Here is a 25,358-nt window from a genome sequence, read left to right as displayed (position 1 = left end):
TAGCTAAGAGATAGAATGAATACCCCTGAGTTCAATCCCTAGTACCACATGTGCACACAAAAAAATAATGTGTGCTTGGTCATAAAGGATGCCACTTTGGAGGCAGACAGGCAGGTGTTTTACCACTTCCCTCTTGGTTATATTTGTCAGAGCCTGGCAGGAAGTGAGACTCTGAAAGCAATTCCATCATCAATGGAGAGGAAGGTCTCCGCCTGATATTAGTACCAGACGGCGTGATTCACACTCCAGCATTGTGAGCATGTTGTGGAATCTGCTGACCACAATTCATAAAATTACTTTCATGGCAAATATCGTACCTCTAGAATGTGATAAATTTTTTCACCAGTTAGAAGCAAAGCTCAGGACAGATAAGAAGACAATGATGGTCTAAAAAAAAAAAGAAAATGGTCCTAACAGGAGGATCACAGGTTCGGAGCTAGCCTCAGCAACTTAGTAGTGAGGCTGTTGGCAACTTAGTAAGAGCCTGCTTCCAAATTAAAAACAAAATTGGGTTACGGGTATAGCCTGGAGGTAGAATGCTTCTGGATTCAATCCTCAACACCACCAAGAAATAAATAAAAATGGTCCTAAATAATTTTCAAACATATGGGATATGATTTTGTACTTCAAAGTTATAACTTCAAATAAATTCCTAAGAAAAGGAAATGTGGCAACTGTGTCAGAAGCTATCACAACACTGGTCCTGCTGTCCCTGAAGTGTCTCTGTCGAGGAACCATCACTCCCCTGATCTTCAGCCGTCAGGGCTCTAAAATCTGCATCTCCAGCTCTCTGTAGCCACGATGCAGAATGGCCTCCTCTGGCCCCCTCTCCACCAGGATCAGGGACTTCTCCAACTGCCACCTTGTCTCCTGCCATTCCCCACTCCAGGCTTCATATACAACAGCACTGCCTCTTCCTCACTACATGGAGTTCAGACTTGCCTGGCTGGCTCTCGGGGCTCTAGAGAATGTGGCCCACTAGTTCAGGCAGCCTTCTGTCCCATTCTGTTCATGATCTCGTACTCATCTTTATCTCTTTCTTTGCTCCTACTAATACAAGCATCATCTATCGATTCTTGTTCTAATCATTCTTTTTCCAGGGCTCTAAAGCCACACAGAGATTCCCGCAAGCACTTGCCACCTCCATATTGGCTTTACAATGGGAAGCCTCTAGTTCAGCATTTTTGTTACTTTTCTACCACTATGTTTTCTGAGTTGCCCACACACCTTGAAGACAAAGACTTTTATATTCAAAATCGCTCACAGTTTTAAATATTTCATCATGTTTGCAATTCCAAATTCACCCATTCATTCCAAAATCTCATTCTCTGCTCCCAGTGCTCACACAATTTTCATCTGCACATAGACAACTCCATAAAGGTGACATCCTCTGAATGTTTTGCAGGCATCTCAAATTCAGCGTGCTCCAACTGAAATTCAATGTTTCCACCCAAGCATGGTCTTCTTTCAAGATCCCCAGTCTGTGGATAATGGCCACAACACGTACCAAGCCATCTTATGTAGAAGGTGGCCTGCAGCAGGGGACTCCGGACCCAGCTGCGGCCAGAGAGCCTCAAGGTGTCCACTTAGACGCCCCCCGGAGCCAATGGGAAGGTTTACAACATGGTGAGAACAGGGAAGATGTACTAAGGGGAGGCATGAGAAAGACATCTGGCCACCCCAAAACAGATATGCGTGAGGGACGCGGCGTGCCAGGGAACACAGGCTTCCCACGTGAAGAGGCCCACGCCGCTCGCCACTCCAGGAAGAAGCCCATTCCGGACCTCTTTTTCTCTGTAACACAACGCCTTCCCTTGTTATAGTCTTTTACACTGGCCCCCACCTTCCTAAATAAAAGCTCGACTATTCCCCTATTTGTGCTTTCTTTTGAATTCTTTCTCTTGGAAGAAGCAATATCAGTGAAAAGATGACCTCCTGGCAATAGGAAGGATTACTGCCTGGTCACCGTGGGATCTATTGGTCTCTGGGACCCACACATCCGCTCTGCCCTCAGAGCTGCCTGCCCAGCCTTCCCAGTGCCTCCAGCATATCAGCCGCCTTCCCTCGGGCCCTTTCTTCCTGCACTGTTGTAATGGCCTCCTAACAAGTTACTCAGTCCTCAGTTAGGCTCCTTCTTGTGTATCCCTGTATCTTCTTACCAGAGTTATGATTTTCAAATGCACATACTCCTTCCCCTTTTGTGGTTTTGGGAATTGAAGCCAAGGGCATCAAGCCTCTGAGCTACACCCACAACCCTACTTTATTTTGAAGCAGGGTATCATTAGGTTGTGGAAGGCCTCACTGAGTCGTCGAGACTGCTCAGGAACCTGTGATCCTCCTGTCTCAGCCTCCCACGTCCTGGGGTGACAGGCGCGCACCACATGCCCAGCTTGCTACTCCCTTTTGATCGCTGCTTCTCAGCCTTTTATTTACTTCAATGCCCTAAGGATCATTTCAAGATATTTTCCCCAAAAGCTCATGCAAGAAAATGTAATCCCCAAATATACTGATATTTCTCTATGCCGTGTGCATCTATGCTTTATACATTAAAAAGTAAAATTTTTAACACCCTTATTTATTTATTTATTTATTTATTGGTGGTACTGGGGTTCCTGGAAGCCCTTCTACCTCTGGGCTACACTCCCACGGGCTACACTCCCAGACCTATTTTTTAACTTTTTATGTGGAAACAGGGTCTCTTAAGCCAGCAAGGCTGGCTCCGAACCAGCGCGATCCTCCTGTCTCCGCCTCCCAAGCGCCGGGATTACAAGCGTGCGCCACCACGCCTGGCCTAACACCCCTCTTTCTCAGGAACTATTTTTATCCTTCTTGGAGGTGCTATTGCCCAGTAGAGAATATGAGCTCCAATGAAAGACTTGCCTTTGAAAATCTGTGAGCTCTTGTCTCTCCCCACATCTACTTGGAAATGCCTTCTTCTTCCAGATATTTGGCTAATCAATTATTTTCCCATTCTCTAAATCTCAGCTCAAATATCAAGCTGCTTGGAGCTTTCAAACTCCCCCAGGTCCACTGGGCACTCTTCCCTGCGATTCGCAGCATCGTGGATCCCAGACGTCTTTCTAAGCTTGGCTTCTCGGTTTCTCCTACAGGGTGACCAGTCAGGGCCATTATTTCCTTCCTCTCTGTTTTGGGTTGAACTGTGTCCCTACCAAAATCAATGCACTAAAGTCCTAACCCCCAGAACTGAGAAAGTGACTGTATTTGAAGACAGGTCTTTTTTAAAGTGATGAAGTTAAAAGGAGGTTGTGAGAGTGAGCCCTAATCCAATCTGATTGCTGTCCTTGTAGGCAGAGGAAATGTAGACACACAGAAAGACATCAGGGTGTACATGCACAGAAGAAAGGCCATGTTAAAGACAGAGCACTAACATGTCCATGAGCAAGTCAAGGAGAGAGGTCTCAGAAGACATAAACCCTGCCAACACATTGGTCTTGGAGTTACAGCTTCCAGAACTGTAAGAGAAGTTTTTGTTGTTTAAGCACCTCCCTGTGATACTATGCTATGACATTTGAGTAAACTACTACTCTGTGTTCTAAACACCACCTAGGGCCTGGTAGTGAATAAATACATGGTGGTTGGTTGGTGGAACAAACAAATGAAATAAGAAAGGAAGGGAGGAAGGAAGGAAGGAAGGAAGGAAGGAAGGAAGGAAGGAAGGAAGACTTGTGTTCAACAAACACCTGCTCACAGAGGTTATGTCAGTACTAACACGGCTCCTGGCTCTAAGTCGTGTGTTCTGTAGAGCCCAGGTCTAGCAGAACTCACCACACGGCCCCAAACACTGATGATTCATCCACACACCCCAAAGATGATCACCCAGCATCTTTTGTGCAATCAAGACAAGTGGGTAACTTGAAATTACAATAGAAAAAGGCTTTACCTGAAAGAGCAAATCTCCCAAAGACCCAACTTCACATCTCTAAGTCACAAAAATGAATAAAAATGACAAATTAAAAGAAATTCTCCTGAAAGACCAACAATAAACTAAAACTACTGAAAGTCCATTTGAGGTAGAGAACTGGAGGGAAGACTGAAAGGAGGCATGGCGGACCTCAGGGAGGCTCCTCCCTGGTCTCCTACAGCGAGTTTTTAAGAAAGCCCTGGAGCTGGGCATGGTGACACAGGTCTGTAATCCCAGTACATGGGCAGCTGAGTCAGGAGGGTTGAAGCTGGAAACCAGCCTTGGCAACTTAGGGAGACTGTCGGCAACCTAGTGAGCCCCTGTTTCAAAATAAAAAGGCCGGGGCTGTAGTTCAGAGGTAGAATCCCCTGTAACACACACTCACACACACACACACACTCACACTCACACACACACACACACACTCACACTCACACACACACTCACACTCACACACACACACACTCACACACACACTCACACACACACACACACACACACACACACACACTCTCTCTCTCTCTCTCTCTCTCTCTCTCTCTCTCTCTCTCTCTTCTGTACAGGGTTGCAAATCCGTCCATAGGCAGCCAAGGCAGTGCTTGCTACCTTAAGTCACAGAGGATCTTGCTGCTAATTTTAAAGTATTTTCCCCAGGCTAAGGGGTGTAGTTCAGCAGTACAGGACTACCTAACATGCAATCATGCTAGGCCCTGGGTTTGATCTCCAGCACCAAAACAAAGTAATATGTATATATACCTTCCCCAGACCAACTTCTAAAAAAATCAGAAATTGAGAAATCCTGTTAATAAATATTAGTACTAATCCTATTAATAAATAATAAAATAATAATAAAAATTATGTTAATAATTATAAATAACAAATAATAAATAAATAAAACAATAAATAAAATATAATAAAATAAAAATAATATAAATAAAATAATAAAATAATAACAATTAATAAAAATCCTGTTAATAAATAGTAAAAATAAAAATCCTGTTAATAAAAATAATATAGAAAATAAAACAGCCCCATGTTGGGAGGCCAATATTCTCTTTTCCCAAGAAAAGGCCACACTTTCTCTGAGGGAATCCAGAGTGAATGACATCACCCCTGATCACAACACTGGGCCCTTCCTGCGAGCTCCCAGCAGTGTTCCCTTCCTTTGCAAATGTCTCTCTCTCCCTCACAAAGCTCCTTGACCTTCTTTCTCTGCTGCCTTCCACTAAGTGAAAGAAGGCTGGGGGGGGGGGTGAGCAGAGAGAGGAGGGGTGCACAGAGGAGGGGTGTGCGCAGCTGGCTGGGGCCTCTATTCACACACTTGTGAGAAGTTCTCTATGCCCTTCAGCATCTCAGAGGAGGCCCCCGAGGCGGATTCAGCCTCTGAACAATGTAGTCAATGCCAAACATTGAAGCGATTAGGGAAGTGAAGGGCTGTGGCCACTTCTTTCCAGGGTGGGCCTGTCTTTGAGGCTCCACATAAAGGCACTGCAGAGTGGCCTTGTCTCCCATCTACAGAGCCACTTTCAGAATGGGCCCACAGAGAAAGCCTTCTGCAGGTCCATTTTCTCCAGAAAATAGAAGGTCTGTGCGGCTGACAAAGAAGCACACTTGGTAAACGGGTTTATTTATTAGCAAAATGAATTCTCCCTCCACTCAGTGCTTGGGAAATGACTCACTGCGGCCGTGAGCTCTCTGCAGAGCTTATCTGCATGCCTACTGAGTGGTTTTAAAAAAGAGTGGGAGGGGAAAGGTCTAAAATGTGCTGTGCATCGAATGAAAAGAGACTAGGGCTTGTGAGCTGAAGTTCTCTGAAGAAGCTGCCTCTGTAAAGATTCTACAGACAGCTCAACCCTTGCTGACCAGGACACCATGAGACGAAGGCAGAAGGGTGAGAGCCAAAATCAGCTGGTACTGGCGTAGGTCCTTCGCCAGCACTTAGTGTACCCTGAGCATTTGAATCTGACCTAGCATTCTTCCAAGTAATGGATAAGCTTTTCAGAATATATCAGTAATCTTATCAGACCTTTAGACGCTACCACCTTAAAGCAAAGAGTGCTGGAAGAGTCCTCTGTATGTACTTTTCTGTTATTCCATACCCCAATTAGATGTAAAATTATAATGCATCCTATATCTATATCTATAATCACTGAAACCTACAAAAGTCATTTCTTGCCTTTCTGTAGCACACCTACTTGATATTCCCACAAATGAATTGGTAAATGTAACTTGCTTTGTAACTATAAACGTTCAAGGAACCTCTTTCATGGAGGGACATATCTATCATGCATGGTAACTTGCATCCATGTCCCTGGGATCATGGCCTCTCATATTTGGCTCAGAATAAACTATTACTCTTTCCGTTAAAGTAGGTTTGTTGTTTAACATTGGCTGAGTTTAAAGGTACTTGCTCTTGATCGGTAAGGCAGTCACTTAATTTTCAGAGATCTAAACTACTGACAATCCCCTTCAGAAGAGTCTTCCAAAGTTTAATTAAGTGAGCAGTACAGAGTTTAAAAAATAATTTTTTTTAGTTGGGCTTGGTGGCACATGCTTATAATCACAGCATTTGGGAGGCTAAGAGAGGATTGTGCAGGTTTGAAGCCAGCCTCAGCTACTAGTGAAGCCCTTTGCAACTTAGTGAGACCCTGTTTTAAAATAAAGAATACAGAAAGGGTTGGGGGTGTCGCTTGGAGGTAGAATGCCCGTGGGTTCCATCCCCAGAGCCGCAAAAAAAAAAAAAAAAAAAAAAAAAAAATTCAGTTCTGGTCCCAATTGGCAAAATGTTGCACAACTCTGGCTCCAAGATTAGTAAGCTTTCAGCAACTGGGGGAAAGTTTTGAAACAGTAAACAGGAAAAGAGAATCTACAGAGGGTGCTTTGACTCTCCCAAAAGACAGATTCCAAATAGAACTTGGAGAAAAAACTTTGCCCAACAAAAACTCAGATTCATGTTGAATCTGGTGAAAGCGGTGGGTTAGTGAAGCAGTAATATGGGTGTAGCTGATGAAGGCCATTCTCAAGATCCATAGGGTGGGGTGGGGTCCCCCTGGACCAGCCTGGCTACAACAGCCTGGGAGAGGGAAATTGCCCCTTGAGCAGAAAGAAACAACTGGCAAAATCAAAGTTCCTGAAACTCCCTGTTTTCCTATCTTGACTGCAAGCCTGAATTACTTGGGGAGAGTTTAAAAACTAGCAATAGTCACCTACTGACCAAATGAATCCTATCTTTGGAAGGTGGGACACTGGAATAGGTACCTTTTTAAACTCCCAGCCAATTCCAATGTGTACTTAGTGTTAAAGATCACTACATAAGGACTTGAGTCCAGGGCTCCTGGGGAAATATTCTCCCCATCGTATCTTTGAAGGAGCAGGGTTCTCTCTACAGGGATCCTAGCTACCACCCTCCTGCCATTAATACAAACCGTTAGGACAATGTGCCCTTTGAGTACCTTAGAAGGATTCTTCTGTCCCTAGGGATACTATCTTTCTACTATTTTATTTTTCCAGGCTTAACACACATTCTTGACTCTCGCAGAGAGGTCCATAGGGTAACATCATCAGAATCACTGGCAGCTTGTTAGAAATGGGAGTTCATGGGTCTTACCCCAAGCCTCCTGAGTCAGAATAATCCTTTTTACAAAATCCCCAGCGAGGGCTGGGAGTCTAGGTCAGTGGTAGAGCACTGCCTAGTATGTGCAAGGATCTAGTTTGATTGCCAGTACTGAGAAAAAAAAAAATCCCCAGTACACGAACAACTTAGAAACACTGTTCTAGCGAATATCCTGAGCTCTTGATAAGACGGAAGATTCTTCAGACTTTCTTTTCCTTCTGTGTCTTTTCATACTGTCTCTAATTTACTTAGAATCATGATTATGATATTTCCAAATCACAGAATACTAGAGATGTACTATATCGTAGTAAATAATCAATCCAATCCTTTCATTTAATAAGACAATAGCTTGATTATTCTAACCAATTTGATAAAGAAGAAGGTGCAAAACTTCCACAAACCTAATTATTACATCTTATAGACATTGGGAATCTATCATTAATGTCTTAAGCTATAAGTAGCTCTGTGGCTTGCCACTGGGTGTTGTTGTTGTTGTTGTTGTTGTTGTTGTTTGGTTTTTTGTGGGCACTGGGGATTGAACTAAGGGAAAGTCTACCTCCAACCTACACCCCAGTCCTTTTTTAATTTTTAATTTTTAATTTTAAAAATAACCCCTCTAAGTTGCTGAGAGTATCACTAAGTTGCTGAAGTTGGCCTTGAACCTGTAATCCTCTTGTCTCAGTCTCCCAAGTACTAGGACTACAGGCATATGCCACTGGACCCAGCTAAATATTTTTAAATACTGGAAACTCTATGTTTATATTTTAACAGAAATACGTTCAGTCCCTGGGTCATCTCAGAACATCTAATACTCTTTAGTATATATAGACAGTCCCTGACTTACAATAGTTGTGGATTTAAATGTTTTAACTACATTGGTATAAAAATTATAAGCATTCAGTAGAAACCATGCTTTGAATTTTATATTCAACACTCTCTTACAAAATAGGACTGTTAAATTATTTTGCTCAATCGTAGATTAATATGTTTTGAGCATGTTTAATGTAGGCTAGGCTGAGTTAGGGTGTTCGGTAGGTTAAACCTATTATACACATTTTTACATAATATTTTATAGTGTGTTTATCAAGATGTCACCCCATCATAAATCAAGCGAGTAATGTCCTGATAAACAAATAGGGCATCTGTAATAGGGAAGCTGTGGGTGGCTCTGAGATTAATATAAATGTAATATAATGTAAACAACCCTTAAGAGGCAACCACAGCACACACGTGTGTGTCCAGCACAGGTTTACCTCCAATTTCACAGTAGGACCACAGGTTAGATGACTGTGCTTCATTACTGGCACAGAAATGCAACTCCATTTTTCTTTCCAATTGACTGAAACACAACACTGAGTCCTAACACCCTGGCTGAGAACGGCTGGTAGGTACCCGTAAGGACTATAGTTTTCAGGGCTGGATCACTCTAGACAGAGATTCTCAACCCTTAATCCCCAGGGAGACCAGAGAGGCCAGGATTCTTGGGCCTCCCTCCAGAGTCCGTGGTTCTGTGGGTGCAGCAAGGGAACAGAGTGTGCATCGCTAGCGTATTCCTTGTGATGTCTCTGCTGCTCTTGGGGTCACATTTTGAGAACTGCTATTCTGGGACCCTCTACCTGCAAACTGGCCTGCAGGAGGTTAATCTTGAAGGCTCAGGCCTCTTGTTAAAAATGACTTTTTGTCTTCAAAGGGCAATAATCTCCACTTGCTTCCTGGACTACCAGTTTGTCGGTGGGCTCCGCTCGGCCCCTGCAAAGGCAGGAATCGCACATGCCTGGCTTCATGCGCTCAGCTGAAGCTCTCCGCTCCTCTCAGCCCAACCTTCTCTTTCCCTCTCTCCGATCTCTCTGATCAGCTCTCATTCATTCTTTTCCGTCTCTCCCTATTATTGTTCCCCTGCTTACCATCAAGTGAACCTTAGTTTTCATTCTATTTCACCGTACCTGAGAGACTTCTATCCGGCCTCGCAAGGGTTTGCTCTACCCAATACAGGTCTCCCTCCCTCCAGCTTCCTTGTTTTGCTAAGGAAATTTATTACTGTGCTGGCTTAAATAGTGACCCAAAGTCTTTCCACCTGGGACTTCACTCTTCTCTCTGAACCAACTTCCCCTAATGTCTAAGCAAATTTTCTAAAGCTTATTTACTACTAGATCGATTAAGGTTCTGTTACTTGTTGATGGTGTTGCTTCCAAGGACAGCAGAGGAAAGAGAACACTTCTTGGCCACACAGCAGCCGCTGCACAGCTGTGATGAGCACGGGACTTACCGTGAATGAACCACTGCATCTGAAACCCTTTCTCCCGGTGGCCGACCCCATCGGTGTGGAACAGCACCCTCAGGGTGGAGCCCGCGGTGCTCCCTGGAGGCGGGGCGTCGGCTCCGCAGTAGCGCCCCATCAGAAGTGGTCCATCATAGAGCTGAAATCAGAGAGGCTTCTCAATACCAAAACATTTCGCATGCTTTGTCAAAGAAAAAGGCAAAATCTACTCATACAGCAAACACTGTTCCCTGGTCCAAGAGTTAGAGGTAAATCTACTGATGTGAGTTGAATATGGAAGGATTAACAGGAATTAATATAGATAATTACAGAAAGACAACTTTAGAGGTGGATCTGATTCTTAACCCAAATAAATCTAGAAATCCAACTACTAATTTGGGGTTTTATGTCAACTTATCAAGTCTAAACGATAATCCAGGCACAGAACAGGGAGATGAAATCGCTTTAATTTGTAATATTTTGATTACTCTGAGATTTTTGAGGATAAAGTTTTTTTACATTAAGTGAATTTTTATATTTCTTCCCTTAAAAATTTTCAGCTGTGGTCTCCATCACTTCTCCATGGAAGTGTTTTCTACAACCTGTTGTGTACCCTATATCTGCTTCATTGAATAACTTTATCAGATACATATTTCCAAATTAAAAGATAAGAAACCTTCTACTGACTCTTTACTGGGGAAAGAAAACAATAACCCAAAATCTTGCCTGTGAGGCAAGCTATTCTATTTTTTTCATTCCCCTTTCCTGTCCACAATAAATCCTTTTTCCAGTTACCTTGGGATGAACTACCTGTGACAATAAAATGAAAATACCTGATAACAGGTGCACGGATTTCCTCGATTATTCTCTTGGAGAGTCTATATATTTAAGTATGTATGTGAAGCCGGCGTGGGAGGCTGAGGCCGGATCACAGGTTCGAGGGAAGCCACAGCAACGTAAGGAGACTCAGCAACCAAGCAAAACTTTGTTTCACACCAAAAATGTCTTGGGGTGTAACTTGAAGGCAGAATGCCCCTGAGTTCAATCCTCAGTAACTTTCCTGCACACACACACACACACACACACACACACACACACTCAGAGTATATGTGTGCTTGTATGTATCTGTGAGCACACGGATGACAATGGATAATGTATATAATAAATTTAATAAATTGCAAACCAAGAAAATTATTTTTATTTGATAAAATGTTAGGACATAAAATGTTGCTTAAAACACATTGACTTGAGTATGGAGAACTTTATATCCAAATTTTACAAAGTAGTTCTATAGAGCTTCCCTTACTCCTTAATCAGCATAAAGTAGTTTTCCTTTGAAACCCCCAGCTTTTCAAATGCATTTCTTTTGTGCAGATGATCACATCTCCTGTATTCTAGTGTGGACGGAGCATCTTAATGCCCCTCCTGATTGAAAGTTTCTTAGTCTGCAAAACACCCTGCCCTCCCCTCACTGCCTGGAGCAGAGCTTCAATGATGTCAGGTTCCCACACATCTCCAATGAATGAAAGTGATGATTTCTCCTACAATGGCATTTATTTTAAGAATTTAATCTGCGTTCATATTTGAGCCCTGTATGTTTGGACATTAAAATCATACAATCCTAAATTCTAGACTAATCATTTAAGGCAATAAAGGTCTGTCCATTGTGGCCACTCCATAAAAGGAAGAACCAGGTAGAGTCTGTTTCAAGGTCATAGTGAACCACAAATTCGACATATTGGCCTGTTGCACTGAGCCTCTTGGCTGCTTATCAGATCTATGCGCTTGTGAGATTTCAGGGAAGGTCAGCAGAGATTTCAAAAGAGAAGCCCGGGAGTCCGTTATATCATCTGCTCTTCAGTACTAAACCTAAGCTTTTTAAGCCAATGAATAAAAATGAATTCATTTTTTCAGGCTTATCACTTTAGCTTCCTTTAAAAAACATACTGTTGCTTCAAAAAGTATAAATTGCTTAATAAGTTTCTAATAGTCTACATATTTAGCATAAATTGCTTAATAAGTTTCTAATAGTCTACATATTTAGCAAAAGCCATCATGAGGAAGAGAAATTGAGAGAAGAGGGATAAAAGTAAAACAAAAAATTAAAAAGAGGGAGCGGAACAAAAGCCCTTCCCGGCTCTGCTGCGGGGTGGAGAGGGGCGGCCAGGATTCCAGGGTTGTGATCTGTTCGCACCTATGTCATGGCTTCACTATAGGACATCTCAGTCTCAGAGTTTTTATTAATTCTGCCCTGTGAAGTCCACTTCAAAACTAAATACAAAAATTAAACATACCATTCCCAAGAACAGCCACAGTAAGCAAGAAAAAGCTGTCTTACCCTCTACCCAGAAAGGCTCTCTCCTAACTTTGCAGTGTTCCGACCACAGCTGAAATGATTTAATCTTAACAAAACCTAAGGCACGATTTCTCTCTGCCCATACTCAGCCTGCGCTCGATGAGTCCTACTAAGTGCTAGGGAGTAACAAGAGGAGGACTTTCAACATTTGATTCTACATAAGGTCCTGAAAAATATTGTATTTTTGCCTTCCAGCTCAACAAGGTTAAAAGATGTAACATTGCACATGGCTACTTTTTTTTCCCTTCCTTCCTTCCTTCCTTCCTTCCGCTCGGTGGGATTACTTCTTTGAAGGGGAGCCCCTGAATCCCAGCTGTTCAGGGGTCTTAAATAACACACTGTGAATGGGATGGGGGAGGTGAAGGCCAAAAGCAGGAGGTTTGGGAGACATTGATGAATGACAATTTCTTTTTGCCTATGAAGGGGAGGGGACAATTCATTGAAATACATATTAAACTGACTCTTGAAAAGACCTAAATATAATGTCAAAAAACAAATGAATCATTACAGAGCAATGACTCAGTGAGAGGGGGAAAATAATTCGTATCTCCAGTTGTATGTCCTTTCCACATTTTTCACACTTAATTAAATCAGGCTTTTTGTTTATAGCCACACAGATGGGTAACGTCACCTCTACAATTCATTCTGGCGTAAATTTACAACACAAAAAGTAACATTTTTCAAAGTACACAAATATAGGTTGCCATGGAAACCTGTTGGTGTCTTGCTGCTTTTGATTCTGTTTTCAGAGCAGAATGCTAACCGCAGGACATTCCAGCGGTGACTCACTGCACTACTGGCAAGCTTGTAGGCTTGGATCTGGTAAAAGTATGGTTTCTTCTGCTTTGAGAGAGCCAGAGAGCAACTTCAAGTGAAAAATACTTGAATCTCTAAGTTTATTTAAAGGAAACTAGTAGGAACTCAAAAGGGAAATAGTGAAATTCTTTTGAATATGCAGATCTAATTTCTATAAATGCATTTTGAAGTGCTTTAGACATTTTAAAAAAAATGCTTTACAAGCATTTTCTATAAAGATGGAGAGTGGCACATACCTGTAATCCCAGTACTTGGGAGGCTAAGGCAGAAGGATCACAGGTTCAAGGTCAGCTTCAGCAACTTAATGAGACCCTATTTCAGAATAAAAAATAAAATAGGATTGAGGGATGTATCTTCGAATGTGGGTATTTGTTTCTACAAAATCTTCTGCACAGAATCTTTCAGTATTCTCTCAGAAAGACTGCTCATTTAAGATGTTTGTGATTCAGTCCCCCCTTAGGTCACTACCCTACCCCCAAATATCTCAACCACTCTTGGGACACACAAAGAAGAAAAAAATCTCTTGCAGTCAGCCTCTGAAACTTAGCTAGGCCCTCTGAAACTTAGTGAGGCCCTGTTTCAAAATAAAATAGGGCTGGGTGCTTAGCTCAAAGTTAGAATGCTCCTAGGTTCAATCCCAGTTTTATTCATACCATACACACACACACACACACACACACACACACACACACACAGAGAGAGAAATAACACTAATAATTAATTAATTAAAAATTTAAAAAAAATTTGCTTCACTGCCGGGCGTGGTGGCGCACGCTTGTAATCCCCGCGCTTGGGAGGCGGAGACAGGAGGATCGCGCAGGTTCGAAGCCAGCCGCGCTGGCGTAAGAGACCCTGTTTCAAAAATATAAAATAGGTCTGGGAGTGTAGCCCGGAGGTAGAAGGGCTTCCAGGAACCCCAGTACCACCAAAAAAAAAATTTGCTTCACAATGGTACTTATGATATTGTAATTAATTAAACAAACTACCTGCTTGTGGTTTGTCTCATTGAGGCCCTGAATGTAGAATGTACTCAAAATGTTTTTCTAACTTTTGGTCACAGGCAAAGGGAACTGACATCCCCCCCCCCCCAAAAAAAAAAGCTTTAAGAAAAAGAAATATGATGGCTACAGAGGCCTGAGGCTGCTTCACATAAAACATTTCACGGAAAGGGTCACTGGCGGCAGGGCAATGGGAGTGCTGAACCAGGAGAGGAAAGGGGGAGCCTCCCCCCAGCAGTGTGTTGCTATGGAAACTGGGCTTTGTGTGGAGACTGGAGGCCAGCATGAATCATTCTGCATGGGGTGAAAGTAGGTGTGGCTGTGGCGCTGGGGGTTAAGGGAGGATGGTGACCAGGACAGGGGACTGAGCGCAAGAGTGAGAAACCAGAGAGGCAAGGCAGCCCTGGGGAGATGGTAAGGGAGGGCCAATTGGCAGCGAAAGCGTCTCTAGGCTCAAGTGAAGGGTGTTTTCCTGTTGCAGCCTCCTCTCCTCTGGCTGTCCTGCCCCACCCTGCAGCTCCAGAGGGTGGGAACAGGCTCAGTTTTGGAGCCTCAGATCTTCCTCACCCTGAGAAACAACTGGAGAGCCTATGGGGCCGCTGCATTTATGCACACGCCTTAACAAATGTAGGGTGTTCATAGCTTATCTTAAGTTTTAAGGATTTTGAAGTGTTCCTGTAAAGATAGCAGACACAGTCAAACTAGACTCCTACAGGAAACTACAGGGCTTCTATAGTGGATGAGAACCATCCAGAGGGAAGCTGGGCGTGGTGGCACACGCATGTAATCCCCGCGCTTGAGAGCCTGAGACAGGAGGATCCGCACAGGTTCAAAGCCAGCCTCAGCTACTCAGCGAGGCTCTCAGCAACTTAGTGAGACCCCGTTTCCAAATAAAATATAAAATATAAAAATAAAATATAAAATAGTATAGCCCAGAGGTAGAAAGCCCCTGGGTGCTCCACCCCCAGTACCACCAAGAAAGGAAGGAAGGAAGGAAGGAAGGAAGGAAGGAAGGAAGGAAGGAAGGAAGGATCCTGTGGAGGGTAAAGAAGGGAGAAGTCAAAGAGAACGCAGATAAGCAGAAAGCAAGAGACTCAAGGAGCTCCCATGCCGGCCCTCCAAAGGCAGAGTCCCTGACTCAGCTAGACATGGCCACTAACAGCTCAGATGCACCCTCCCCAGTCACAGGAAAAGTCACACTGTCGTGTGCCAACAGGGTGGGGCAGGAAATATGAAATATCCATAAAAAAATGAACAGTTACTCATAAGGCTGGGCTTTGCATGAGAGCAAAAAACCCATTGCAGACCACATTCTGAGTTATTTTGTGTTGCTCAGAATCAGTGGTTTGTGTCCAACCCAGACCACATAGATGACTTTCTGCGTGGTGGCTAGTTGCTATCCACTATGACTAATGCATTTATATTTTTATTTTTGCTTTCTATATATTACTCATATTAGAATCCCCCAAAATTGGTATGGGTCTTTTCATTTTTTTAAATCAATGTCTAATCATGGATGTGGGCAAAGATTTAACTATGAAGATGTTTATCTCAGGACTGCTTATAATAGTGAAAGGACCGAAGAATTATAAATGTTTTAGACCAGGAAATGGTGGACCAACCGTGAGGATGGAATGTGTAATGTCGAAAATAATGTGGCATAGATGGGCGTAGTAGTGCAGGCCTATAATCCTAGGACTTGGGAGGCAGAGACAGGAAGATCGCAGGTTCGAGGCCAGCCTCAGTAACTTAGCAAGGTCTTCAATAATTTAGTGAGATCCTGTTTCTAAATAAAATTTAAAATGGAGCTGGAGGTGTAAATCAGAGGTAGAATGTGTCTGGATTCAATCCCCAGTAAAACACACACACACACACACACACACACACACACACACAAATGGCATAATAAATAAGTGAAGAAATATCCACAGACTAATGTTAGTTAGAAAGAAATCATTATAAGGTATTATATAAGGAAAATGTCCTTTGAATATTAAGATAAGTATATATGAAAAGACCACAGAAAATAAATACTACCAAATATTACTAGTAGTGATGTCATTTAGATTCTTTTAATTTCATCTAAGTTTTTCTGTTTTCCCAACTTCCTCTAATAGCTATGTATTCCTTTGTGATGACATAAATTACTTTTAAAGAATTATCTTTAGGGATCTATCACTATGGCAATATAAATATGCATTGGTACTGTTTTTTCAATCTAGAATTTCATACTCTTTTAGGTTGTCAGATTCCCAGCTGAACTATTAAAAATATTATGCTATAAGGCCTCCATAATCGCTTTTAAAAGAAGAATTAAAATTTTATTATGAGCTGGGTGTGGTGGCACACGCTTGTAATCCCCACGCTTGGGAGGCGGAGACAGGAGGATTGCGTAGGTTCGAAGCCAGCCGCGCTGGCTTAAGAGACCCTGTTTCCAAATTAAAAAAGTATAAAAATAGGTCTGGGAGTGTAGACCGGAGGTAGAAGGGCTTCTAGGAACCCCAGTACCACCAAAAAAAATTATTATGTAAAGTAATCTGCTTCAACATTATATTTTTTGTGGTACTAGAGATTGAACTCGATGGTGTTCTACCTTTGAGCTACACCTCCATCCCTATTTTATTTTTTATTTATTTATTTATTTTTATTTTATTTTATTTTATTTTATTTTATTTTTGGTGGTGCTGGGGTTCCTGGAAGCCCTTCTACCTCCGGGCTACACTCCCAGACCTATTTTTACATTTTTATTTGGAAACAGGGTCTCCTAAGCCAGCGCACGCGGCTGGCTTTGAACCTGCGTGATCCTCCTGTCTCTGCCTCCCAAGCGCGGGGATTACAAGCGTGCGCCACCATGCCCGACTTTTATTTTTTATTTTGAAACAGGGTCTTACTAAGTTGCGGAGGGCCTTGCTAAGTTGCGAGGCCAGACACGAGCCTATGATTCTCCTGTCTAGCCTCCCAAGTACTGGGATTCTAAGCAAGTGCAACCATGCCTGGCTCCAGCATTAATTTAAAACTATTTTATCATTAAAATCATTTTATCCCTAATGTTTCCTTCTTTATCATAACTAGGTTTTTATTATGAATTAGACCAGCTCATTATTAAAAATCATTCTTTTAGATGTGCAGGGACTAAAGACTCCCCTGAACATAAGCTCTGATAGTCACTGATGGAGCAGTAAGTGCCTCATTCTCCTCCCAGTGGGAAATGAAGTGATTTGAAAGCCAAGAGCAGTCTCTCTTGCATACACGAATACTTCTTCCCTCTGCCAACTGTCCTACTAAAGTGAAACACTAAACACTGCTTTGATTCTGCCTCCTAAAAGCTTCGCCATCTGCTGCAGTTGGACCTGTGGACACAGAAGAATCTGCTTCATAGAACAACACGAGATCACAGAAACCTGAGCTGGAGGGGCCTACGCTGTGACCAGGCCCTTCCCAGGGTGGCAGAGGATACAAAGCCTCTCAGACAGTCAGTGTGAAGCTGAAGGGTAAAACTGTCGCTTAAAATTCCTTTTTACATACATACCCACATTGATAGCAGTGCAATTCACGGTAGTCAAGTTATGGAACCCAACTAGGTGTCCATCAACAGATGAATGGATAACAAAGCATAAACTATAGACACACTGGCATTTTGCTCAGCCATAGAGAACAATTAAGTTATGTCATTGCAAAACAATAAACATAGAGAACAATAAAGTTATGTCATTGCAAAAGAATGGATGTGACTAGACCATATTATGCTAAGTGAGATCAGCCAGCGCCAGAAAGTCAAGGGTCAATGTTCTCTTTCCTGCGCGGAAGCTGAGAGAAGACAGGAAACCAAAGAGACTTCAGATAACTCAGGAGAGACCTATAGGATAATGGAAGGGAAGAGAAGGGAGGAGAGGAGGGAAAAAGAAGAACTGATGAAAGGAAAAGCTCAAATTATACTATGTCCAAGTATGAGGTACCCTCACCTATCTCACGGTTGTGCCAGCAGGGTGGGTGGCGGGTGGGACCCGAAGGGAAACACAGCGAGACCTGTGTACGAGTTTGTCTGTGCGACTTTGAAACTCACTATAGTGTATAACTTCAATTCACCAATAACTTTTTTTTTAACCCAAGGCCTTGTGCTTGCAAACACTCTACCAGTGAGCCATAAAATCAAGATAACTAACCTCAAAGCACAACTGTAATTATCAATATTTGAAATCCACCATTCTGGCCAATGTGTTATTATTCATATTGGTTCCTATTTACATGAATCTTATGTGCTTTGGCTGACTTTGGCTTGTTTAAGTTCTTAAGCAAGGGGACGGTAACCAGAAACAGAGGTGTCTGAATTCACACTTTCAAGTTTAAAGCATCCGATGGGATTTTCTCTGGCTTACAGGACAGTTTGGAAATTGTCGTAGGTTTGATTATTGTTCATCCCAATTCTGTCCTTCATGTCTGAAAGAATACCAAGAGAGAAGCAGAGTTTCTTTTGAATCCTAGACCAAAGACTGCTGTTTGAAGGATAGAGCCTTTGCCTCATTAACTACAGAAAATTAATGCATTCACACGAAAATTCCTCATTGTGAGGGATGGTCAGGGGAAAAAATCAGCATTTCTTTTTAAAACAAGAAGAGATTTTGATTACACCGAGATAAAACATCTCTTTTTTAAATTTTTATAATTAAAATCATTTTAATCAGACAACTTTAGGGCCGCAATTTCTTATAAAATGTCTCTTGCTACACTTAACGACAGTACAGACGTTAAGTAATGAGTGGATGCACTTCGCTCTAAACTTCTCTTCCTGCAGATCATTCTGGCGAAGTGCTAGACTCCTGGCTACAGTCAATCATGAACTGAATGGTTTGGTCTTTATGTGTGTTTTGAATACCAGCAGCTCTCCCAATCATAATGGCTTTTCTCAGTTCTAAGAAAGGGGCCAAAGTCCTCGACGTGAGCTTCCTCTGACACACAGTTCCAGGAAGCCTGACTCATCTGCGCAGGAAGTTGCAGGAGGAGCTGTGGAGATGAAAGCCTGCGCCTGCTGCCGGCAAGTTTGCCGGGCTCGCTGCTCTGCCTGCCTCTCAGCCAGCAAGTGGGGTCTTAGCCATGCTTCTTAGATTCAGGTAGAGAACACTCGCAGCTTCTGTAGGGAAACTGAGAGGCAAGGGCATAGAGCCCTGCTTCCAACACGGGACCACTTTGTAGGAATCTAGGTTCATCGTAATTGGGAAGGCTATTTGGAAATCATGACTCTGTTTACTGGAAAATACTTCAGAGAGGCCTGGCCTGATGGTACAGGCCTGTAATCCCAGTACTGGGGAGACTGAGACAGGAGGTTGGAGGCTAGGTTCCACAACTTAACCAGATCCTCAGCAACTCAGCAGGACCCTGTTTCAAAATGAAAAATAATTAAAAAAAAAAAAAGGACTGAGAGTGTAGCTCAGAGTTCAAATGCCCCCTGGCTTCAATCCTCAGTAACAAGAAAACAAATGCTTCAGGGAGAAAAAAAAATCATAAGTATGCTTATGCTAAAATAATAACAATTTATATTTATTAGCTCTTACTCTGGGCTCTTCACTCTAAACTAGCAGTTCTATAATACACATAGCACTAACATATGCTATTAACAATGCTATTAACATAGTATTGTTATTTCCATTTAGAGTTCTGAAACTGAGATTAATTTCAGGTTTAGTAATTCAGTATTTTGAAAGGTGTCAACTACTCAAGGAAAAATATTCTTATTTCCTTCATTGGTAATTAGGTTTTTAAAAACTGTTCGATTATTCTGTATGTCCTTATTTTTTGTGAGGAATAATAGAAATAACAACAACAACTTTTAAAGTTACAATGATAATGCCCCAATTTTCTGTTAGTCAATGGAATCTACATTTTCTTAGTTGTATTTCTTAGCAGAGCTTCCAGTAAATTAAACTGTTGGTTTTATTATTGATTATTTATCCACCATGAAAACTATCAATAAGCACTAAGGACACAGATATAAAGCAAGAGGAAACCTAAGTGCCTCAAGGAGGACCGTTAGCTAAATCTCCACTAAAGAATAGAACACTCTCTACTTGTGAATTGCTCTGTTTCTATTCGAGGTGTGAATAACGACCTTGACCACAGACGCAGGTGTTTGCTCTGTACCTGGCTTTGTTCTGGCTCTTGACATTTATTAGCTTCTTTACTCCAAGTCTCTGATGGTACAGAGGGAAAGTGAGGCACATAGACGCTAGGAAACTCGCCCCAGGTCACCTGTCTAGTGAGTGGTGGACCCCTGGTCTCCATCCAGGCTGACTGGCTGCAGGGCTTCCTTCTGAGCCACTGGCTGCGCTGAGAGGGTAGAGAGGACTGGGCAAGGCTACGTTCTGCTATGGGGACTGAAAGTCATTCTCTTGCCTGGCATGCTAGGGGAGATAAAGCTTTACTCTTAGCATCCCGTGGCAGTTGGCAGATAGAAGGAACCAGTCTAAGAAGCTCTGATTCAGCAATGATCGCCCCGTCCGCACGCCCCCCACACCAATAACAACAGAAAGAGTAGTTTCTGATGCTGCTTTGAATGGGGAGATAAAGAAGACGGCGGATCATCTTAAAAACCAAGACATGTGGAAATGGAGCAATGTCCACTGGTCTATATGAAGCTGTTCTGCCATCTGTGATCAGCAGGATGCACGCTGCACAGACACATCTGCGTGGACCGCTCCAGTGAAGAGGATGATGCGAAACCTTTAAAAGGATAGAAGAAACTTGCCTTAAACGGATCAGAGGGAACAGAGAGGAGCGAGTCCTACCGAGAGGTGAATGCCTAGAGCAAGGAAAGAGAAACAGCGATGAACTGTGGACACTGCTAAGCAGCCGGAGGCTCTGCCGGGCGAGAAGAAAGACCTCCCCAGGGAAGAGCCACCTCTCCTAGCTCAAAGATACAGGCATTTCCAAGAAAGGGAGTTTGCTGTTGGAAGGCTCATACAGGAGGATCGCAAGTTTGAGACTGGCCTCAGCATTTAGCAAGGTCCTTAGCAACTGAGTGAGACCTTGTTTTAAAAATAAACAATAAGCCAGGCGTGGTGGCGCACGCTTGTAATCCTCGCGCTTGGGAGGCTGAGACAGGAGGATAGCACAGGTTTGAGGCCAGCCTCAGCTATTTAGTGAGGCTCTCAGCAACTTAGTGAGACTCTGTTTCCAAATAGAATTAAAGAAAAATTAGGTCTGGGGGTGTAGCCCAGAGGTAGAAAGCCTCTGGATTCCACCCCCAGTACCACCAAATAAATAAATAAATAAATAAATAACAATACATAACAATAAAATAGGTCTGGGACTATAGCTCAGAGATAGGATGTCCTTAGATTTAATCCCTAGTCGCACAAAAAATAAAATATAATAAAAACCTTGAATTGAGCAGCATTTTTGTGTGTGTGGTATGGGGATGAAACACAAGGGCATTCTACTTCCAAGCAACACCCCCAGCCCTATTTTTATTCTTTATTTTGAAACAGGGTCTCACTGAGTTGCAGAGGCCGCACTAAGTAGCTGAGGCTGTCCGTGAACCGCGATCCTCCTGTCTCAGCCTCCCAAATGCGTGTGTTACCATGCCCGGCTTTTGGTAACTCTTAAATAAGTATTTTGTTTTGAAAGTTCCATTCTTTTGTGAATGATGATTGATAATATTCATTAGTATTATTAACAATAATAAGTTATATCATAAGATCTACATTGTGATTTTCAACCTACTTTAATATTAATTCTTTGACATAGTCACAGAACTGAAAACTTGGGCCTTCGAGGGTTAAATAAGCAGAACAATATGCGATGACTCAACTATCAAGAGAATAGTCAATATCTATCAAGTATCTGTAATAGTAGCTAGCACATGGCAGGTGTTTAATTAATGGAAAATAATACTGCAGTCTTCCAAATAAACATCTTAGAAGTGAAGGAGAACTTTTTAATACCTTATGAACTTCAATGCTCATTTGCATGAGAATAAAAATGAAAGAAATGTGGAAAATATCTCTAGAATCATGTTATCCTGATAATGTTCTATGGAATACAAATGTCCAATAGATGTTATTTAAAATCCAGGCAAAGATGAATCTGCATGGAAATTCACCTCCGGGGTCCCCTCCTCAGAGTCCTGCTCACTGCAGGTCCTTGCCCCACAGGCAGTTCTAAGAGGCTGAGTCCTGGTGTCTGTCTCTCCTCACTGTGTACCCCTCACCCATCCCATCTTTCACCCATATCTCTTAGATCTATTCTACTGCTCTGAAATTCAATTCACATTCTCCCTCTACAACAACAGTAAGGACAGCCCATCCCTCTCACCTGGTCTACAACAATCTCCTTACTGGATCAGCACTGTTATTTATCGCCCTCTAGTTTATTCTGATAGATAAAATAAATGTTCCTAAAAGTGCAATCTGACCATGGTATTTCTCTTCCTATATGCTCAGCTCAAAAGCTCCCTATAACACTAACGACTTCCGGGAAGATGGCGACCGAGAAAAGCGGGGCTTAAGAGCCCCGCTAACAACCAATTTCTATTACCACAAAACCAGCGCCTTTCATAGTCAGAAAACACCATCACCAGAAAAACAAAAAAACCCACCAGGCTCCAGAGAGAAAGCGGACTGAGAACAGAGCTCAGGGCCACAGAGGAGACACACGCGCCCGAGGACGCGGCAGCAGCACCATACTGCCGGCGGCAGCGGCGAACTCAACGGACGGCTACAGCAAGCTAGGAGAGCCGCTGCGGAACAGCCAGGCGGGATCTTTCGGCGCAGACAGCATTTAAAGCTCCCAGTGGCTGAGCTCAGCACACGCTGCAGGGATTCAGAGTGGAAATCAAAACCAGAGAAGAAAAAATACGCCAGCTTCACAGCCGAGGGCGTGGCAGCGGCGCCATATTGCCACCGGCGGCAGCAGCAGCAGGGAATTCACCGAGTCCAGTACAGCTACATCTGTGTACTCAAGAACAGTGAGTCAAATTGCGGGCCACAGAGGAGAAATCCCAGTACTGTACCCCCTGGGACTTGACCCAGTGAGGGGGTGGCGGTGGCAGAGATATCACACCATAGGAGAACGTGCAACCTGGCACCCCCATAGTTTAAAGCAGCCTCTATCGACTCCCTGGGTCGGAGACTCTGTGATACAACCCAGTAAAGGAGTAGTGGGGTCTGAGATAATACAGACTCGAGATCCAGAGCACCTTAAGTGAAGCCATAGTGACCCAAGGGAAGAACCCAGAGAAGGCACAAACCTCCGAAATCATGGGAAAGAGGAATAACACTGGAGTAATGAATGCGCACAACCCCACAACATCAGAACCCGATAAAACAGAAAATCAGAGATTTCTAGAAGATCAAATCAGGAAAATAACTGTAGAAATAATAGAGGTGCTTCGAAAAGAACTCAGAGAGAGCCAAAAAGAGATAAAGGATGCAATTAATGAAGTAAAGGCCTCAATTCAAAGCACAAACAACCGATTAGACCACATGGAGAACAAAATCTCGCTCTTAGAAGATAAGCAATCCAAAAATGAACGCATAGTTTCTAATCTAGAAAAAAATATCCAACAGCAGGAATCTGACATTGAAGAAATATGGGCCCATCTTAAGAGAGCTAACCTAAGAATAATTGGAATAGAGGAGGGAAAAGAAAGTGATACCAAAGGGATCAACAATCTCTTCAAGGAAGTAATAGCAGAAAATTTTCCAAATATAGAGCAAGAGGTTGATACACAGATCCAGGAAACTTATAGAACTCCCTTTAGACAGGACCGGAGAAGAGGATCCCCACGCCACATAATTGTCAAAATGACCAATGTGGAAGCCAAGCAGAGAATCTTAAAGGCAACAAAAACAAAGGGCCAAGTGACATTCAGAGGCAAACCAATTAGAATCACTCCAGACTTCCCAAACCAAGTCATGAGAGCCAGAAGGGCTTGGAGTAACATATTCCAAACTCTGAAAGAAAACAACTTCCAGCCAAAAATTTCCTATCCAGCAAAACTTTCTATCAAATTAGATGGAGAAATAAGAAGCTTCCATGACAAACAGAAACTGAAGGAATTTATATCTTCAAAACCAGCGCTAGAGAAAATACTCAAAGAGATTAACTACAAAGAAGAAATAGGTAACACTCACCAGAACCAGAGAAACAAGAGTTTCCATCCAACAGACAACTAAGATTGGTTATCTGTGGAGATTCATTATTTATGGAGTTTGTATATTCTTCTGTTGCCTGTGCCATTGAAATCATATCCAAGAAATCACTGCCAATTTCAATGTTGTAAGGTTTTATGACCCAGATTTTCTTCTAAAAGTTTATAGTCTTAAGATTTATATTTAGGTCTTTTATCTATTTTGAGTTAATACTTGTATGAGGGATTAGGTAAGGGTCCAATTTTATTCTTTTCCATGTAATTATTATTTTTCAACAATATTTAGTTAAAAGATTATTATTTCCACCACCAAATGTTCGTGGAAACCTTGTCAAAAATAACTTGACAATATAGGGAAGAATTTAGCTCTAGGCTTGTATTTAACTCCAATGGTCTATATATCTGCCTTTAGAACAATACTACACTGTTTCAATTATTGTAGCTTTATATGGTTTGAAATCAGAAAATATATATCTGCTAGCTTTGTTCTTTTTCAAGATCGTTTTGGGTATCTAGAATTCATATTCCATATTAGGATAGATTTTTTTCTGAAAAATAAATATATAAATATATGATAGTTTCACCTAAAAAAAACAGAAAAAAATATGCTCTGGTAAGAAAGAAAGCAAAAAGAAATATTGAAATGTTATCTTTAAATCATCAAAAGCTTGGTATCAGACAAATGAAACTGTTATGTGAGATTATAATTTTTAATTTTTGATAAATTGCTATAATACTAGATGTCAACCACTAAGCCAAGCATGGGAGGGAGGGATGGGGAGGGAATGGGGTGGGGATCGGGTGGGGGCTGACTGGGCGATGTGTGCATGTATGTCTACAAAAGTTTGTATCCCACTATGATATATGAATACAGTGCACCAATAAAATAAAATTAAAAAAAAAAAAGTCACACTAAAAAAAAAAAAAAAAAAAAAAGCTCCCTGTACTCTGCCCACAGGCTCTGCCTCTCCAGGGCCTGGTGACCTGTGAGCCTCATACCAGTCTTCTTTCAGGTCCTCACACAAAACTTTGTGTAGTGAACCCTCCAGCTTCCTGAACCCTGGTGCATCCTCCCCTCGAGGGACACCTTTCCTGACCCTCCAGAGAGCTGGACCCAGGGCTTGTGCCTTCAGAGCACCCTTGAGCTTCCCTCCCAACTCAGAGCCCATGGAGAACTTCCATTGCACAATAATTTAATCTCTGTTTCTTCCATCTTGACAAGGAAAACTAGTAATATTTCCACAGCCTAGGC

At 42.4% G+C, this 25,358-nt stretch overlaps 1 protein-coding gene across 1 annotated transcript in view; it reads right to left on the bottom strand.

Annotated features, from left to right (window-relative positions):
- CUBN (cubilin) overlaps positions 1-25,358 on the bottom strand; it is a gene marked incomplete at both ends in the record, with an annotated part of 282,744 nt that overhangs the window by 164,559 nt on the left and 92,827 nt on the right. The window contains one exon of the mRNA XM_080716933.1: positions 9,802-9,952. Within this exon, the coding sequence (XP_080573059.1) occupies positions 9,802-9,952 (151 nt within the window). The remainder of the gene's footprint in view (positions 1-9,801; positions 9,953-25,358) is intronic.

The sequence above is a fragment of the Muscardinus avellanarius genome (assembly GCF_963383645.1).
Source record: "Muscardinus avellanarius genome assembly, chromosome: 20".
Classification (NCBI taxonomy): Eukaryota; Metazoa; Chordata; class Mammalia; order Rodentia; family Gliridae; genus Muscardinus; species Muscardinus avellanarius.
This window is presented reverse-complemented; position numbering and strand designations above follow the sequence as displayed.